The 20,584-nt window shown below is 45.8% G+C and overlaps 1 protein-coding gene across 6 annotated transcripts in view; it reads left to right on the top strand.

The window, feature by feature from the left end:
- TMEM269 (transmembrane protein 269) overlaps positions 1-20,584 on the top strand; it is a 45,660-nt gene that overhangs the window by 11,740 nt on the left and 13,336 nt on the right. For 2 of the 6 annotated variants that reach the window (XM_048824971.2, XM_048824972.2), the window contains exons 3-4: positions 13,994-14,141; positions 19,179-19,276. In XM_048824971.2, coding sequence (XP_048680928.1) covers positions 13,994-14,141; positions 19,179-19,276 — 246 coding nt within the window. Of the gene's footprint in view, positions 1-6,486; positions 7,301-7,352; positions 12,515-13,993; positions 14,142-19,178; positions 19,277-20,584 lie in introns of those variants that run through there. The other 4 variants (XM_075121087.1, XM_048824973.2, XM_048824974.2 and 1 more) reach the window with 4 other exon arrangements.

A 20,584-nucleotide genomic window follows, 5' to 3' on the forward strand; every position in this document is an offset into this window, starting at 1 on the left:
CTTTTTTTTCCACTGAAAACACCAACAAACAAACCAGCATCCATAAAACTTGAGAACCAGAGAGGAAGCATGGAGCAAATGTTCGATTTATCATGCAAAGATGTTTAGTTGCCAGAGGTTTGTTAGTGTATAGATGAGGACGAGGGGAGAAAAGATTTCATTTTAGACCAGAAACTGCAAAGAGACAACCACCAAGCTTGTCCAGTAGTTCTTGCAGCTGGTTGGAAAATGGTGGGAATTTGTGAATGTTTTTGTACACCCCCTGCCCATCACTTGTTTTGGGGTCAGAATTTCAAAACTTTTCACCCACTTCTGGTCATTTTTGGCCAGTTGTGTTGCCCTTCTTAATGGGACCTTTTTTCTGGCTTTGATTACGGTTTGAGCAGAGGGAAGGAGTTGTAGTCTGAAATCCTGCAGAGCTACCAGACTGCAACTCCACAGATCCTGGGATTGTGGCATAGGCAGGCAGTGGTCCCTGGGTTTCCCATTTCCCCCTCTGCCAACCGCTCGATTCTTCCGAAGCCATTCTGACACTGGCTCTGCACCTCCCACACATGTTCACCCCATACTGTCCTAGATGAGGAATTGAAGGGGAAGCTGGAGTTCTCAGAATCCACCAGCTTCAAGTGGAGCATCTGGTCCCAGCACACCCCATCGTACTCCGCAGAGCCCCAGCCCTGTGGATGCTTGTGGAGGGACCGTTTATAGAGGAAAGGAGCACAGAGCAGAGTCACCGTGCCCTGCTTTCCACACCCTTTCTTCCTGCCTGTTCCTGGTGACTTTAGTTCCCCCTCTCCCCCTGGCCGAAGTATAAGGGTACAGCCAGCCCTTGGGCTGAAATGTGGCCTACCAGGCTTAGCCACACAAAGAACTACACAACATGTAGATGTAAGATTTGGGGCTAGTCTACAGTGGCAACGTAACATGGCTTGTATGGTCACAGCAGAGCCACCTCCACGGGGGACGCAGCTCCCAGCGCTGGGGCACTGTCTACACGGGCGCTTTACAGCGGTGATACTTACTGCGCTCAGGGGTGTGTTTTTTTTCACACCCCTGAGCAAGCAAGTTGCAGCCCTGGAAATTGCCAGTGTAGACAAGCCCTTAATAATTACTTGTGATTAACAATCCACTGGCATGTGGGGTTTATTACTCTGGTACAACTGAGACAAGGTGTAAAAAGATGAATTCAGCCAAAAGTCATTCCCCTTCTTTTCAGTACTTCATGGAAAAAATAAAACTTGACCTCTTATTAATGGCAGTAGCTCCTGTCATCTGAAGTCCCAAGAACAGGAGACTTCATTGCACTTAATGTACAAACCTAGAGGAAGACATGGTTTCTGTCTCAAAGAGCTTAAAATATTAAACATAATCATTTAACATTCTGACCAGCCTGGCCTGCTGGGGTCTCAGTGTAATTTTAACATGTGTTTGTGTGTATTAAAATCCCCCCCCCCCCCCAAGTGCACTGTAAGTGTTGGTTTGACAAGGAACAAAGCCTGGAGATTGAAAGTTAAGCCTGACACTGTTCTTGTACTTGGGGCCCAGTCCATTTCCTGTTGAAATCCATGAGTCTTTCCATGGAATTTAATGGCTCTTGGATCAGGGCCTTTTCTGTCTCCGTTTGTGATAGGCTGACCAAGGAGCCAAATAGCTATATTCTGCGATGGGTGCATGCGACTCTCCTTGAAGTCATTAGGAGCTGTGCACACGCATCCAAAGGCAGTATTTGGTCTGTAATGTGTGATTCTGTGATGTCCATAAAGTTCCTTCCTTGATATTGCTGAGGTTGGTTTGTTTGTGGTTGTTTTAACGTAGGTTTGAGTTTTCTCTTTCCTCACTGGTCGCCATGTCTGTGTTCTAGAAGGTTTTTCACACAACCATTCCTGGGCATGATCCATCTTTACTTCTGAACTTTCACAATCTGATTTGAATGATCGTGTAACTACTAATTACCAAACAACCCCCCAGCGACAGTTCCCTTCCAAGATAGCCGGTCCCTATGCTGTCACATGCTGCCCTCCACCTAATGAGGAAACAAGTAGGAAAACACAGGTTCTGAATTAGCATTTCTTCAGCTCCCCTAAAACACAGTATGTGCCAAGGGAGCATTTTTACTTAGAAATCCTCTCCTGAATGGCCCTACAGTATCAGGATTGTGTGATATTGCTAGTTTTTAAATGTCTCTGACTATTTCCTTTTTTTCACATTCACTCCACTGGAGGTATACAACTAGAGAGGCTCTGTGTGCTGCTTATGAGAGAATCTAGCTGGCTCATGTGATAGCTGCTTCTCTCCTACTATCCTTTTTCTCCCTGCTAGCCTAACGCAGACTGCAGTCAGCTTGAACTAGCAATTGTGTACTCCTGTGCAGTTGGTAAGGGTGAGTTCCGTCTGCTTTGAACAAGAGAGGTGATTGCATTGGGGAACAGGAATTGGATCCTATTTTAAATACTTCCTTCTAACAGCCAAGGAATACACTGGATGTAGCTGAGTCATGCAAAACCACTGTCTTTAAGGTTTGAATGGAGACGGGTTTAAATTTCGTAAACTGTAATTTCTGTTTTGCTTGGTTGCAGAATGACTGGATTTGTAGCATGAGATTAGCTTTCACAGCCTCTCCGTGCAACAGTTTCTCCATTGGGTTAAGATGCCAGCGTTCGATTGAAATTAATCGTGGGTGAAATCCCCTCTTCCCTCCCCCCCCCGCCCCACAGAAGGATTACACGAGAGCAATACAGCCGTGCTGTCCTGTGTACCTGGGATGCAATTTTGAAACTTGTCCTGAATCATTCTTGTGACCCTGAGCCCAGACTGTGTGTTTTCTCTGGTAGTGATGTCAATCAGGGCAAACACCACGTGAAGTCGATGGCATTATGCTGGTGTAAAAGCAGGATAAGTGAGATCAGAATCTGGCCTTGGGTGTCTCCCCAGTCTCAATATGTCTAATTATACCCATCTATTTGACAGTGTCACAGAATCCATCCTGTGCCACAGAAGTGCATTTCATTTTTTTAAAAAGTGCTCATCCCTGTGTTTGCCAGATAACCTTTTAAGTGTGAACTGAGCCTACATCAATGCAAAATTGTCTTGCTGATTATGCAGCCGGCTGGGAACAACATCTGAGAGATGGTGACTAGCCCCATTCATGTCAGTGGCGTGTTGGCTATTGATGGCTGATGATGAAAATTCAAATGCTCCTGTTTAACTCTTTCACTCTAGCAAGTTAATTCAGCTAATATGTCCAGCCCATGCCTTCCTAGTTGCCAAAACCTCAGCTTCTCCCTGACATCTTCTGCACTGCAGTTGAGTTGCCAATACACAGTGCTTTGCAAATATTGTGGGAGTGGAAAAGAAATTCATTTTAATGTAGATATAAATAATGCAGGAGCTTCCGTAGTGATTGTGTGAAGCATTTTCATATGTAATTGAAAAAAAGCCTTTAAAAGAAACCACATTTTCCTGAAGCTGCTGCAGAATTTCTACGTTTCAGCACTGGGGTCCTATAGAAATCAGGGGACCTTGCTGTAGAAGGTAGAGGAATAGACAGTCTCTTAATTATGTCCCATTCACATCAGCATGAACAACGGAGTTAGCAGAGATAGTGTTTAAATCCTGTGCGACTGATTCTGATTGCACTTTGTGGTGGAAAAACTAGTGTAATGCCATTAACCTCATTGATGTTACTGCTGATTAACACTAGTTTATGTGAGTGAGAAGTTGTGTGTTCTACCCCCATTTGCATAGGTGTAAATGGCTGCACAAGACGTAAGACAGTGGAGAGGCAGGTCCTTGGGGATGATAGTGCAGGCAGGGAATGCAGATCAGGCTGTTGTCTCTTTGCCACTCAGCTCCCTGTATTATTAGAGAACAGAGGGGTGACATGTCTTGTTTAATTGTGGCTGGAAATTGATAACTTGCTTTGTAAGCAGCACATTTCATGCTTTCGTGAACAGGTGAGAGAGGGGGAAGCACGTTCATATTTTAAAGGTAACTTTGCTGAAAGGCTTTTGCTTGGTAGACTGAGATAATTGAAGTCATACAAAATTAGTTATAGTGAGACTAAGGGGAATTTTACTGCAAATCTGTCCTTTAAAAGGACACTGAGGTTTAAGTTCCATTTTTCTTGCTGATTAATCACCCTTTGGGAACTTGATACTGAAATTCCCTTATCAGAATTATGTTCTTTAAAACTTGCATGCATGACTGCTGGGTGACTTGCATGGGTTTTTTCTTATCTGAGAAAATAGCATTTAAGTATTGAGCTGTTAATGAATTATGTAGGTTTTTGCAAATACAAGTTAGCTCTTTGGGTCTACCAACCTTGATGTCCCTTTTCATGGGATTAACTGAAGGAAAATGTATTGATCATAGCATCTAAGCATGCTGGCTTTTCTGAGGGCTTGTCTACACTACCGCGCAGGGTCAATCTAGGATATGGAACTTCAGCTACGTGAATAGCGTAGCTGATGTCGACGTCTTAGATCTACTTGTGGTAAGACGACAGCTGACGCTCTCCCATCGACTCAGCATGTGCATCTCGTTCTGGTGGAGTACCGGAGTCGACAGAAGAGCGTTCAGCGGTCGATTTATCGCGTCTATACCTGATCCAGCAGGTAGTGTAGACAAGCCCTGAGTTTAGCTCTCCAAATTGGGGAGAGTGGGAGGAGTTACTTTAATTTAGTCTGACCACAGTTTCTAGGGGTTCTTAGACTCAGCCTTTGCATCAACCCATGCCAGCTGTTAAAAAGCTCTGAGGCTACCATAACAAAGCTCATGTTTTGAAACCTAGATGACTTTTTTTCAAGTACAAGGTGGTGATCCAGAATATGGTAGGTTCCTGATGGACAGGAAGGCCCTTCTGGGTTGGAAGCACAAACAGTTGCTTCACTGGAAACAAAAATAGCAGTTTACCACTTAATCTTCATAGGAGTCTACTGCAGCAACATTATTCCAAGAAGCAAAATCTCCTATCCTGCCATTTACCTATGAGACACATTTCCCCTATTCCTTTGCAAGTCACTCCGATTCCCTCTTACCTAGTGGAGAATTGTCACTGTTGGTATAAAACTGAGTGAAGGGGACCAAAAAGGGGTGTGTGTCACCTTAACAGGCATACTTTGGATCTGAACCTGTAAGAGAGGTAGGTCACCAATATTCATAAACTATAAAACTACCTCCTGCAGGGCCAGGATCTCAGCTGGTGCAAATTGGCGCAAAGTCATTGGCGCTACACCCGTTTACATCACCTGAGAATCAGGCCCACAATGGCTTCCTGGCAGGTGAAACTGCATGCTCTTAGAATTGACTTTGAATTTGTTTCCCCTGCTCAATGGCACCACTTTGAGCATGCCCAGCAGGGACACTGGAAAACCTTCTAGAGCCTTCACTGTTCTCCTCTTCCTTTGCAGAGTTTCCCCTAAGCTCTAAGGAGGGGTTGATGATGTCATTTTCTGCACCAACTCCTCCATTCATCCCTGTTCCTTAAAGACTTTGCTCCCCTCTTAACCAGCTCTAAAACTAACTCCACAGGGAGCCAACTATGCTCTATTGTACATTTGAGGCTGCATATTCAGACATCTGGGAACTTGTCCACACCTTTACCTAAAATCTTGGGGGAAACCCTGCATTATCTCGTGTCACTTCCTTTTCAATATGCCAATGTGTAAATTTATGAGAAATAACTATATTCATTTCAGCCAGAAGAGTGCCTCCTGCTAGACTTACATTGGATTTGAATACGATCTAAACCTATCCTAGAACTATTTTATTGTTTTAAACCTCTTTCTGACTCTTCTACTGTGGATCATCCGAGCTTGGCTATCTTGTTTTCAGTTTATACGAAGAGGCATGTTTGCTCTCTGTCTAGCTGTTCCTGCAGGAAGCCACAAAAAGCTACAATTTTGAAAGCCACGTTAAACCATGTCACAATTAAAATAAGCCAGCCGTGCAAGAAGCCCACTTGCATAGTACTGTGTGTACTGTGCACAAAGAACCCCCGTTCCCTTTTTCAGACACTTTCTTGGCACCACCGAGTGTTAGCTGGATGGAGAGAGACAGAATTTTTCTTCAGATTCACTAGGGTCTCAATATCATTTTGCTGAGCTAGCATTTTGTTTTTTAAATTCAAGATTGGAAACTCAGAGAAAAGACTATTTGAAGTGGGAATTTCCACAAGAAGATTTTCTCTGTAGAAGGGTATAGGTTAGGCAATATGTTGCTTGCAACCTGGATGACTTAGTGAGGATTTGCCTTCTTGGTCTGTCTTGGGACAATTCATGTATAATGAGCTCATTGGCTTGGACAGCTCACGTTGGAAATGCTCCAAGAACCAGAGGCATTCTCCTATCTCTAGCAATGGTGTTCTGTATTCGGAAATAGAGGCGCCCAAAGTTCCTGCTAAGCTGCGCGGCCGCGCAGCAAGCTATAAAGGGCCGCACAGGTGGGGGGAGGGGAGCAAGTTGGGGAATGCAGGGCTGCCATGGGCCTCTGCCCCTGCCCCAGAGCTGCTGCTGGTGGGGAGAGGGCTGGGGGGGAGTCCTCTGGCCCCAGGCCCAGGACAGCCTGCATCCCAAACTCCTCATCCCTGGCCCCACCCCAGAGCCCGCATCCCCAGCTGGAGCTCTCACCCCTGCACCACAACCCTCTGCCCCAGCCCTGAGCCCCCTTCTGCACCCCAAACTCCTCATCCCTGACTCTTCCCCAGAGCCTGCACCCCCAGCCCTGAGCCCCCTTCCACACTCCTAACCCCAATCCCACCAAACATCACCTCCATATTGGTGCACATAACAAAATTCATTCTGCCCATGGATGGGAAAAATTAGAGGGAAGTTGCAGGAGCCCAGCCTGCCTTTGGCCTCTACTGAGAACTTCTACTGACTTCCACAGGAGAGGCCCATGTGCATCCAAAGGTAGAATGTGGCCCATATGGCATGGGGACCTGATCTGGCCCCATTGGAAAGACTCATTGACTTCAGTGGGAGCTGGATTGTGCCTTTAATGTGGGGAGGCTAGACTGCCTCACGCCACGCCGGACACACTGAGCCTGATCCTCCTGTCACACTGGGGAAACGTTGCTGAAGCCAGTGGAGTCTCATTGATGCGATAGGAGAATCAGGCCCTGTGGACATGGGAGTGGGATGTTGATAGTTAACACTCATTGGTTGAATGTTTTAACCTCCTTCCCCCAAGTAATCGCAGTTGATGCAAGTGTACACAGGTTATTGTGAAAGACACTGCTCAAAAGTGGAACAAACTTGCCTTACTGGAGGCCAGTGGATAATCCCTTTTTTACAACAGAAAGGTAAAGAAATGCCAATTTCATACTTGGATTTGTTTTTTTTTTTTTTTTTTTTTGGTTTGTTTTTAAAACCCTTTGAGCACCCTCTCTCCATGTTCTGTTACTGCTGATGCCAGCAGCCGGCCATTGTGATGCCAAAAGCATCGTTGGATATCAAGATTCTGATCCTTTTGTTGCTGCTTTTCTCTGTTTTCACTGATTGTTAAAATCCAAGATTTCTGCTGGGGAGGATTCCTGTCTGCAACAACTCTGAGGTGGTTAGTAACCCCGCAGTTCATATTGGGCCGGGAGGTTTCATTAATTTGACAGGGCTCTTCAGAAGAACTAAGTTTTAACTCTTGGGGGATGGGCTGATATTTAACTTGAAAGAGAATAATAGGAGAATACACTTCTGTGGGCCACATCCGTCAGCCCTTATTCCGACCACTGAAGGTAATGGACTGGATTCAGATCTTATTTAGCCTGATGTACATTGAAAATGACAAGTAATCCTGGCAGAGTTACTCTGGATCTACACCAGCAAAACTCAGAGACAATCTATTCAAAGGGGAGTTTGGAGTAAGGATTTAGCTTATTTAAACTAAATGTCTGACCTATTTTGTGACATGGCTGAAAGGAGTTAACGTAAGTCTATGGGCCTGATTCTCCTCTCACTTTCCTCCGTTTTACAGCACTGTAACTCGACTTCAGTGGAGTTACTCTTGTTTTTTGCTCTTACTTACACCAGAATGACTAACGAGTGACACTACTGCAAGTCAGTGGAAGTTAGACTTGTATGCATCTGGTGAGATGAATCAGGTCCTATAACTTGAGGGCCCAGTCCAGTTCCATTAAAGTCAATGGCAAAACTTGTGTTGACCTCTATGGGAGCAGGGAAATGAGAGGGGAGGAAGAGGACAAATAATTTTAAAAGTTACACTGTGGAGTCCATTCTCTGTCACGCTGTCGAACTCTGTTGGCATAAATAGGCATAATGTATGTGCTCAAGGTTGTCTCATACGTCTAGTGAATTATCAGTTTTGATGGCTGCTTTGTTGGATAACTACCAAGAATATCTATCTAAGCATCTTGAAATTCACCAGGTAGCCCTCAAGGCTACTCACTTGTGATCTGACTGAAGACCATCAAGCTGGCTGCTATTGCGGCGCTGAGGAATATATCCTGCTATTTTTTCCTGACACTTCTTTCCAGATGTTATGGGCTGAAGAAGGGTCAGTGATGACAGTTCTGAGGCTACTTTAATAAGGCTGGATTTTCACTGATGTCACAGTACGGGCTTATAATAGGTTTAGAGTTCTTTATTTAATGGCCTGACTTAATTAGTCCCCCTGCAACTATGGAGTGACGCAAAGAATTAACCTATGTAAACAACCCTGCTCAGCCCTCCTTTTTAAGACAACTCTTCTGAATGCCCTAATTTTGGTTTAGGATATTGTGTTTTCTCAAACTTATCTTGTAAGAATGAGGTTATAAAGAGTGAAAGTCATCCTAGTGCAGAGGGCCTAAACAAGGCCCCTTGTTACGGGTCTAGTGGTGTACTGGAGTTTATACAGGCCCCCTTGGGATTGGGGTGACATTGATCCCAAGAGTTAGCCAGGGTTAGTGTGCAAAGGCTGGATCCTTCAGGGCTTTCTTCTGCAAAGCTTCATTAAAGTCAGTTGGAGCCTTGCCTGAGTAGGGAATGCAATATCAGGCCCTAAATGAGTGTAAGTGAATGAAGACATCTGGCGTGGGGGATTTATTTATACCCACGTTGCATGGACGTGAAGGACTGCATAGGGCATGAGTCTCACCTCCTCTGTATGGTGATGTAGCTCCGCTGACATTAGTGAGTTACTCTGGGTTTGTACCAGTGTGCGTGAGGGGAAAATCAGGCCTCTAGGCCTTTGGTAGGTTTCTGTTAACGCTCAGTCAAGACCCTGTTGTATGCTCCCTGTGAAAATAACTGTTTCATAATAAATAAAACTTGAGCCAGTATCAGTGGTAGAATAAAAAAAAACCAGCAAGCCGCTGCCTGGCAGATTCAGTTCAGAGGTTCTGTTTCTTCTGAAGAAGCTCATAATGTGGGAGAACAGCTGTTGTACATCAAATCATAATAATGAAAAAAAAATCCCAGCAGAGATCTTGGATGTTTTTAAATTTTGGACTTGTAACGGTATTGGCATCTAAGGAAAAGACACTTGCAAGGCTCATTCTGGGAATTTTCTAGCATGAGCCAGATCCACCTGTGTGTCTGAAGACAAAACACTTTCATGACATTTGCAATAATTTTCGGCCTACCTCTCAACTGTGACAGAAAATCATAGAGATGGGGAAAGGTCCATTTGGTATGGGGTGAGAACAGGTGTCCTATCAGGGGTTGTTCCTTAAATAGATTTAAGTATTTTGTTTAATTCAGCTGGAAAAGCTGAAGGAGTAAAACTGAATATCCGTGGTTAGATTTTTAAATTTAATACGCTGTGAGGGTCTCTTGTTAATGTTGCATCTGTTGCATTTGGCTGCATGTTAGTTGCTGAATTCCAACAAAAGCAACAAATAAAATCAGGTGGGTGGTGATTATTGAGTAGGGGCAGGGGTGTGTGTGACTGCTCAGTGTTCAATACACTAGGCATTCAAAGGCAGAGGGAATAGTACCTGATGATGAAATAATTTATAGGCAAAGAAGTCTTTTTTTTGTCTTTAAACATCACAGATGTGTTCCATTTGAGAGGTATAGTATGAATTGTGATGTCCACTTATTGCACCAAACTAAGGAGCTGTTAACTGGTGTTTTGGGATATGAATGAAGAGAGCTGTTCACTTAAAATACTATTTTAGCACATAAAACATGCACTATATTATGCCCATCCTGCCATTGTGCCTCCAGAGTATGTTGCTAAACAGGATCTGGCTGGGTCTGTACCTGAATAGGAATCCTCCAAGGATCATCTGAGGTTCTTCTGCAAAATTACATAGGGAAGACAAAAATTTCATCTTGGGTAGACCCCAAATCCAGGTAGGGAAAGGTCAAGATAATTTGCAACTCTCCCTACAACATGACTGCACTGTCCTTGCAATAGAGAGGGAGAAAAAGTTCCCTTCTAATTGAGAGAGGAAACGAAGTCCCGGTGCTAAAGGTTCCTGCTGGAATATATAGAATGCAGGTGAATTAACATAAAACAAAGCAAACTGGTACAAAGCGGAATGTGTGTAACCCAGGAAAACACTCTGCAGGCTGGAATGAGTGGGTCTCAGAATAGAAGGCTCAGTCTTTCACTCTGGGTGATACCCACCCTGTATGGAGGGTCGCTTGCAAGGCACCCTGGTGTTCTTAAGTCCTACATAAACCCTATTTTCAAGAGTTAAATGGGATTTAAATGGTACATAGGCCCTTGCAAGTGGGTCTTCTGCCCCAGGCTTAGTTTCAGTTGCTGAAAACCCAGAGCCCCAGTTTTCAATGGAATGCCCAATACAAGATCTGATGCCAAGTCGCTTGTAACATACAAAACTACATTCAAGCCTAGTACAAACCTATTAAAGTCAATGGTGTTACAAAGGGATGAATTTTGCTCCAGAGAAGAAAATGAGCGATTGAATAAAATGATTGAAACTGGCTTCTTACCATTGGCTGCTGTTTTCAGTTCCCATAGTTGCACAAAGGTGGACAAGTTAGGGCAGGGGATTTTTTTCTTTTGTTCCTGCCCTTCCCTGCCGTTTTGTGGTGTTTTTTTTTGTGCATATAGGCGGCCTTCTATTTCTTTGATAAACAGTGATATTGGAGTCTTTACATTACTGAGATGAAAAGTTAAAGTGCAATTATAATCTATTTAAAAATGTTATTTCTTTATTGCTGTTCCCAATCTCCAACCAGCAGCACAATTAAAAAAGCACTCGAGATAGAGAGACAAGACTCTTCCCTTGGTTGTATCTACTGAATTGTGTGGGAGTGCACGGGTGTAATCTTGTAAACAGCCTTATCCCTGCAAATATAATGAGCCAGTATCACCAGTACATTTTTCATCACCACACCACAGTCTTCAACAACCATTTAAACCAAGTTTGCAGCATAAAGGAGCTAGGTGGCTGCAAACTTGGTTTAAATGGTTGTTGAAGACTGGTTTATTGCTGCTTTTAATCATTGTAACAGTACAGAGCAGCCAAAGTGAGGTGGCAAATTTGGTCCCAAATCTACAAATAGACATGCATTTAATTCATATGGAATCACCCCGATTTCTTGTATGTTACTTGCCTCTCTTTCCATGGTGTCTGTAACCTTTGACATTTCTCTTAGCTTGTGGTAAAAGAACACAGCCTACAAAAATGGAACAGATGCTAAATGAACCAACAGCCCAGCTCTTCAGCTTTTGATGGTTACAAAAGAATCTGTCCTTTACATTTCATTTCTTACAGAATATTTTTCAGGAAGTTCATTTGAAAATTTGGATGTAATTGACAGCTCCCCACAAGCCCTAAGTACAGGAAACATTTTTACCTTGGGAGATCTGTTAGTAGGTATCTCATTTCAGTGATTCATGAGCATTACTTTGACAATCAGTTTGGTTTTAGTCAATCAAACATTTCAAATGCACACACTGATGTAAATGGTGCCTCTTCTAACCAATTTTTTGCTGTGTTTTATGTTAATCTAAATGGGGTTGTTTCTAATGTGGGGTAAATAGACTTCGTAGTCCTCCAGGTGCATGTTTTATCTGCTCAAGTATTAGGTTTAAGTGGACTAGTTCCCTCGGTTCCTCTGACTTTGCCTAGAATGGACACAGCTTTACAGTTTTGATGGGATGTTTAACAGTTATTTTTTAAAAACTAACTTGTGCTTTTGTACAAAGATCAAGCAAGTGAGCAGGCCGCTGAAGTTTAAAAAGAATAAGCCTGACTGCAGATGGTACCTCCAAATGGGGGCCCAATGGCTGCCTCGTGGGAAACTTGTTTTCACGAGAGCAAGTGCTAGTGAAACTTTGATAAAGATGTGTCTTACACGTTACTGGCTTTTACTGTATTGTCCCAGTATGAGCCTTGGGAGGGCTTGAAGGGAGGGCGGTAAAGCCGTATACACCAATCTGACTCGTTTCACATTGATGGCTTTTGCTCTGACATGCTGTTTTCTTTCAGATGAAGAATCTCATGAACTTGCCTGGCTTTGGAAACACGTCAAGGGCAGGGTGCAAAACACACTAGTAGGACATGACCCTTAACCTTTTTCTCTAAAGAGTAGCCCTATAGGTATATAAGATAAATAGAGCTTAAAACGTGGGGTTGGTTTTATTGTAAGTTTTGGTTTTTGGTTTTTTTCCTAAGTAAAAATGTTTCTTTTAGTGGTTGGGTGTGGGGGAGTAAAATAGAAACAGCTTTAAGAATTTTCTGATAAGCTTTTTAAAAAAATGCATATTCAATTGTATAATTGTGGCACATGGTTATAGAATGGGGTGAATGAAAGCCACTGGGGCAGCTGGGCTGGACATCTGAAGAGTGAATTGCTCATTTGTGATGTTATCTCTGGCTGCGGTGGTTTAGAACTCAACTGATGTGGTCCCCCCCCCCCCCCCCAATGTCTTTCAAAACTAACGTGCATAAACTCCCATCACTTTTGGCCAGCACAAGCCCTATGCTCCATTTAAACCCAATTTTGATGACTTCAGTGGTGCGTAGGCTTTGTGCTAGCCCCCTGCACAGGAATGTCCCCTTCCTATGAATAAAAAGTCTACAGAGGTAGCAATTCTTCTGGGCTACTACCTGAGATGACATCTTAATGTTGCAGTCTTTCCTCCCCTCTGTAACATGCTATTCAAGGACAGAGGAAAGCAAAAGGCATCTATCCCTATGAATCTATACAGGTGTGCATATATAAGAATGCAAAGGCTGCAACTGGCCAGATCATTGCAAGTGAGTGAAGCTGAGCTGAGTGAGGACATGCAGTGACTAGAAATTAGGCAGGTGTGAAACTATAAGGCTTGAAAGTGCATGAAAATACTCTGGGCAGCATGTATGGTTTTTAAAAGACACCTCTGGGAGCTAATCTCATGTTAATCGTCTCATGATGTGGGGCAGAAGGGCTACAGCCAGGCTGGCACTTCAGCATTGACAGCTGCCAAAGGAAGCACCAAGATGAGTGCTGACCCCTTTAATGGCAGAGGAACTGCTGGCTGTCTCGGGTCTCCCCACGAAGAAGAGGAGTCAGGTACTAATTTACACACCAATAGCCGGAAAACTCCCCTCTTTGTAAGGCTGTCCCAAAACAAACTTTTTTGAAGGAAGGATCTAAATATAGAGCATTGGAGTTGCGGGGCACTAGTCCTTGTCCCTGTTCCGCCACTTTTGCATCAATTCTTTAAAATCCAAACTGGGCTGCAATTGGTATTTAGTGTTTTATTGGCTTTACTTTTATTTAAGGAAAAAAACCTATAAGGCCAAGAAGCTCCTGTCCCCTTGTAACAGCTGTTCTGTGTCCCAGGACACATTGCAATAGGATCCCTATAAGAAACCTAGCTCCATGTTCACACAATAAAATCAGCCTTCTCTAAGACTCCCTCAGCTTGACCCTAGACGCGATTCACAGATACTTGGGGAATTTAACTATAGACTCAACGCTGATCCATTGGGCCTCTCCTGTTCTTCAAGGATCTGTGCTTAAATAATTTCCTTTTGAAAGGCAGCCGCAAAGGTCTTCTCGTCCTGACTCTTTCTCCCCCTGCTGGGTTCCAGGTATATTTCACCACTTTAAGAAGCTGTTCCTGAGTGAGCAAGCAGGCCGAGCCCAGGCTCTGGAGTTTGTCCGCAAGAATGTCGCCAATGCCCTCTCTGTGGCTAACCTGATCATGGGTCTGTCTTCCATCCTCTGCAGTCTAAATGGGTATGTCTGGGTCTGGGGCTTCACACAGTGTCGTGATTTCATGGGAAGGACTGCATAATTGGCAGGGGTGGAGGGAGGGACAGGGAATCCGCATTATAATCAATGGCAAAACTTCTGTTTGCCCCACTGGGGGAAGGGTCTGGGCCGGTAAGGCCATCTTTACGTTTGAAAAGACTACAGGGGTGTGAATGGCAGAGTGCACCAAAGGTCTGCACACTAACTGCCCTGTGGACACTCCTGCTGCAAACCAAAAAGGACCGAGTGCACGTGAATTCAGTCTTTCCACCAGGACTGTGTTAATGTGAACTAGGAACCTTTTAGTTCACACCCACAGCGTGCGCAGGGGGCAGCTAAAGAGCCGCTCTGGTGAGCTCTGCAGTTCGTACCCCCGTAGCTGCACTGTGGTGCTGTGTAGACAAACCATTTGCTAACAGGTGTGCATTTCAAAACGTGACATTTTGTCCTCGTGTGGGCGTGGCCTAAGGTGACCAGGTTGCGTTGATGTCCCCTGACATCTCTAAGGTGACGGCTATCGGTGCTGGTGAGGGGTGGCTGTTGCCACAAGGTATTTCTGTGCTATGTCCTGCCATGATTTATACCCTCTGCCCCCTTGTGGACTTCAGTGGAATGCCTGGACTGTAAATCAGGATAAGAATTGGCCTATGTACCGTAAAATTTCTCTGCACTGCATTACCAGTGTGCTGCCAAAGTATCTCCTCTAGGCTCAGTAAGCAACACGGTAGGTAGGAAAGAAAAGCGACCTGACGAGGTAACAAAACAGCGAAGTGATTGAAGAGAGTTAAACAGGCACAGGGGAATATATTCAAGGTTGTCTTCCTCCCGTATGAGTGGGAATTTCCATCAATTTCTGCAGGATGCCAAAGGGGCCTTTACTTATATTGTCCTGTAAGGATACCCAGCTAAAAATATTCCTTGAACTTGTTAATTTATATGGTGCATCCGGAATTGACTGCCCAGTCCAGCAGCCCTACTCAGATACAGCTCCTGTTGACATCACTGTAGAGATCTGCCTCAGTTCAGACTGCTAACTCGGGGTCTGAAATCTCATCGGGGCTTGTCAAACAGGGAATCGTGTCTGCTCATAAAATAGAATAAAAAGGAAAGAGGTGGTCATCCCAGACTTTTGCCCTCCAGGCAAACATTTGAAATGTTCTTTGATAGAACAACAAATAGCACTGCATGGCCTAAGAGTTATTTCCATGTGATATCACTTGTGTGCTGTTTCGTTCAGGAGGGGGAATCCCAGGGAGACACTTTCCTGGAGCAGAGCCAACGTGGCAGTCTAGTGTGCAGTTGTTGCTCTCCTTAGCTTCACTTTAAGCCTGTCTGCAGCTACAAAAACAGAGTTGGAGGCTTGGTTACAGCTCAGTAAAAGGGCTGGTTTCTTAGTCCCTGTCACGGAGTCCCTGGGCGATGCTCTGGAACTGCTCCCCATGAAGCCAGTCAGGACTCTGGGGCAGTTGCCTTCCTGTGAGCAGCCTGTCTTCAGGACACACAGCTTCCACCTTCCTGGGTCTGACCTCGGAGCATTCAGCATCCTCTGCCCCTCCGTGCGCTTCCCCCCAGCGAGTCCGCTCAGGCGGGGCTCCTAGGGAAGCCAGAGGGTCCTGCACCCCAACTTCGCAGTCAGACGTGACTCTCAGCCAGCCAGTAAAACAGAGGTTTATTAGATGACAGGAACATGGTCTAAAACAGAGCTTGCAGGTGCAGAGAACAGGACCCCTCAGCTGGGTCCATTTTGGGGGGCAGTGAGCCAGACAACCACGTCTGCCCTTCACTCCATGTCCCAGCCAGCCCGCAACTGAAACTCCCTCCAGCCCCTCCTCCTCTGGGCTTTGTCCATTTCCCGGGCCAGGAGGTCACCTGATTCCTTTGTTTTCCAACCCTTTAGCTCTCACCTTGCAGGGGGGAAGGGCCCAGGCCCTCAGTTGCCAGGAAACAGGGTGTCGGCCATTCTCTGTGTCCAGACCCCTGCACACACCTGCCCTCTAGGGCTCTGCAATGATCATACACCCTTATCCCACCACCTAGATACTTAAGAACTGCCTAGGGGAAACTGAGGCACCCCCACACTATTCAGAGGAAACATTAAGAACAGTCCCACTTCGTCACAGTCCCCCATAGTGTAAATTGGCGTAGTTCCACTGACTAGAGTAAAGCTCTGTAATTGAGCCTTGGTCACATGCCAGGCTTTAGCTTCGTTATGTGACCTGGTTACAATACGGCTAGCTCCTGTCCACACTACAGATCTGATTGTGGTGTACGTGACTCTGTTGTGGTAACACAGATGGCTCCCTAATGCACGATTTATGTTAATATTAAAAAGAAAAGGAGTACTTGTGGCACCTTAGAGACTAACCAATTTATTTGAGCATGAGCTTTCGTGAGCTACAGCTCACTTTATGGGATGCAACCGATGAAGTGAGCTGTAGCTCACGAAAGCTCATGCTCAAATAAATTGGTTAGTCTCTAAGGTGCCACAAGTACTCCTTTTCTTTTTGCGAATACAGACTAACACGGCTGTTACTCTGAAACCTGTTAATATTAAAGTGAGGGGGGAAGGGAGATGTCAAGCAATAGAGCCCCCAAATTTAGGTTTGGGTGTTTTTTAAACAAAAAACTTAGTCTATAAAATCAAAAGGAACATTTATTATTCAACTCTTAGCTCAGGTGGGAGGAGATTCTGCTTTCATAACTGGAGGAGCTGAGTTCTATCCTGGCTGGCAGTGCAAAGGGCCAGGAGTTCATGGTATGCAGTGTAGTGAAAACTATGAAATTACAATACAAACATTTTGATCCATGGGGCAAACAAAAATTGTGCAAGAGAGAACATAATAGGACAACCCAGTACCTATTTTGGATATTTCTATAACACCTATTACTGTCGTTTCTAAGTGGTATTAAACCACACAATTTGGGGTTTGCACCCAAATATCCCATTTATGAATAGAGGTCTACTTAAATCATGGAGAAATCACTAATTTTTCACGAGTTGGTCATGGCATAAATAGCAAATTTTGCAGATGTCTTCAGACGTCAGCATTTCTCAAACAGGAGGTCCTGACCCAAAAGAGGGTCTCAAGACTATTGTAGCGGGGGCATGAGAGCAGTAGCTGGGGGCCGGGCACCCCGCTCTGAAGGTAGCGCTGCTGCCAACAGAAGTAAGGACGGTTCCCTTCTGTTGTGCTGCCTTCAGAGCTGGGTGCCGGCGAGCAGCCACCACTCTCCATCCGCCCAGGTCTGAAGGCAGCGCAGAAGAAAGGGTGGCAATACCGTGACCCCCCTACAATAGCAAGATTTCACAGGGGAGACCAGATTTCATGGTGCATGACATGTTTTTCATGGCTGTGAATTTGGTAAGGCCCTTTTCATGAATCATATTTAGGAACCTCTGCGATCATCGAATGCCTGCAGGGAAATGTATTAGCTCTGTTTGGACGAGAGACGCTCACCCTTTCTCCCTCAAGGTGAAGTGAACACAACAAATTAGGTAGATGTGGATGACAGATGAACAGATACTCCTTGAAGGGCAGGGATTCTGTTGCCGTTTGGATACCACCTTGTACCACAGCAACCAAATGGAGATCGTACCTCAGCAGCCTAAGGGATGTGCCTGGTGCACAGGAATGAATAAATGCGGCGCTTATGAAAGCAGCGAAGCCATGAGTGGCGAGTGGAGCCCCACTCCACCCCTTCCCCTTGCTCCCCTCCACGGCCAGAGCCCTGAAACCACCCTGCGGCCCCCCCCCCACTGCCAAAGGAGCCCCGTGCCAGCCGGAGCCCTGAGGGGGGGGCCCCCCAACCTGCTTAGAGGAGCCCTGGGCTGGCCAGAGCCACCGCGACCACACCTCCCCTCTGCAGACCCCAAGCCTCCCCATGGGAAAATTCAAAAGCTGTTGTTGTCTCTCTTCCAGAAGAGGAACCTGAGATTTTGCTATGCCCCATGCAGGTTCTGGGGCGGCTGAGAGGCGGTATGTCTTACTCAGCTTCCTGGGTTCATCTCCCTGGAGTCTAGCGAGTTACTGATGAATCCAGGAAGCTGAGTAGCACATTCTGCTGCCTCAGCCACCCCAGAACCTGCATGGGGCATAATAAAAAGCAAAAATTTCCCCCACCAAACCCACAACAGGGGTCCGGCAGCAGTGGCTGCACGAGGGGAGGCTGAGTCTGTTGTTCTCGCCGCCCATGAGTGATGCCTTGGCCAGATGTTACAGTAACTCCCAGAGCCCAGGAAGTCGCAGCACTGTACTGCTAGTCAGTATCCTGTTACTAAGTTGGACCAAATTCTGTCCTCCATTTACACCTGGGAGGGACAGAGACACAACTTGAACAAAAACAGAGGGGCCCTTGGAAGGACAATGCAGGAGATCCATAGGCACGTTGGGGGGACATCAGCAGGAGAGTGAAGAGCTGGGGAGGGACTTATTTTGCGCTGCAAAAATGATTGCCCCCATGCTAAGGCATCTTGCAACGCTCCCCTGCCAAATCTGTTTTGGCTGCTTGATCTCCCTGGGAAGCTCTTACGCACTTTAATCCGGTTCAGTCAAGGCCATGCCATCCCGGACACACTGCTGACTGCCCTCCTCCTCCCCTGTGTGATTATCCTCTAATGCTTCCCTATTGAAGCCTATCAGCCCCTGCCTGTGGTCAAGGTCAAGGACGTCCCCTTCTTCCAAGGCTGAGCAAGTGGCATGTGTACGGAACAGGACTCTTGTCTCCCCTACATCACAGAGTGGAATTTGCTCCTCCCCTTCCGGAGAGCCTGTGTGAACAAGGCAGCAGGAGGTGCGGGCAGGCCCCTGGGAGAGCTACTGCTTGGGAGGTGGGAAAGGCAGCGTGTATCGGAAGATCTGGGCGTGAGCTCTGACTTCAGTCTCCTGCACTGATGCAGAGCCATGCGCATTCCAGCTTCACAGGCTGTCTCCCAGCAACCCTGCTCTTGTTGCCTGTTATAAACCTCCGAACCTGACGTAGTCATGGAGACCCTAATGTCCTTCCCTTGCTCTTGTCCTCTAGGCAATACCACTGTGCTTGCTGGCTGCTCCTGATCGGGTTCCTGCTTGACCTAGCTGACGGAGCGGTTGCTAGGCAACTGAATGCTTGCTCAGCCCTGGGTGAGTTCCATCTTGTCGTCCTTTAGAAGCTCAGAATACGAGGCCTGTTGCTCAGGCTGTGAGACAGGCAGTGTCCAATCTACTTAATGAACAAACGAGTCATAACAGGTCCACTCATCCCTGTCGGGCAGGATAAATTGCACCCTAGGGATAAAATTAGCCCACGGGCTGTATTGCTACCCCATCACTGCACAACCAGACAGTGGGTTTTCAAGCACAGAGACTGTTGTGCCAGGTAATCGTTACACACGTTGGTGTTGGGGGCTTCTTGCTAAACGTAGGGTCGTTTGCCTGTAGAATTTCTGAGATTTCGGTCAGGATTCTGTGCTTTAAAAGCATTCTTCAGAATCGCAGTTAGTCCCCAATTTGCCTGGAACGTATTAGAATCCAGAGGATTTCAGATTATGTCCTTTTTTAATTCTAGCCTTCCTTGTTGCAAATTGAAACACCAAAACTCAATAGCCATTAACATGGTGCCTCTCCTGGTAGTCAATCAGCAGCAGCAGTTTCTCCAGTCGTTCTCGTAAATGATGGCATTGCAGACAGGCCGTTATGAATCACTAAAACAGCCATATCAGTTTGAGCTGTCGGTATGGAAAACACAGGTGGGGAGCAAATTCCGTGTGGGAGGGGAAAATAACAGGCCTTGACCCTGGCGTCTGGACAGAGAGAGGAAACATACTGCATCCCTGTCCAGAGGCTGTGGAATGGAGACTTCTGCTGCACTCTTCCCCTTGACTCCACTTCCAGTGGGGATCCACATATGTGGATGGGTGCTCTCCATTCATCTTCCACCATCAGATTGACTGCAAAGAGCCCTTGTTTCTGGCTTGGCCCAAGATCCATGTGAAACTCTGGAGTGGTGAGTCTTGCCGATGGGTGGGTTTAAAACCCTTCTAATTCTGCAGGGAGGCAACTTCCCTGTATCGCCAATAAATGATCTGATGGGGAAACTGAGAGAAACCTCCTTTAGTTTTCTATTGCCACCTGTTTTTTTTCCCACCCAACTATTTGGGCCATAGTGATTGCTCTACGTCAACTCCTGCAGCATGCTAATGGAAGAGTCTGTTTGGAGGCAGAGGAGAGAAATTGTATATTAGATCCAAATTTCCAGTGCAGTCCGCCTTCATCTGTTATCCTTCAGACCAGCGCGAAGAGAGTTATATGGTATGGTTTAGGTTTTCCAGGCCTGCTGTACCACAGGAGTATGTGAATACAGAATCAGCCTTGCAAAGGCAGAGGGCTAAATATAGTATTCAAAAGATAAGTTCATGAGATGGGTAGGGATCTGGAGTCCAGTGCTACACT

This window comes from Caretta caretta, chromosome 18 (genome assembly GCF_965140235.1).
Source record: "Caretta caretta isolate rCarCar2 chromosome 18, rCarCar1.hap1, whole genome shotgun sequence".
NCBI classification, from domain to species: Eukaryota; Metazoa; Chordata; order Testudines; family Cheloniidae; genus Caretta; species Caretta caretta.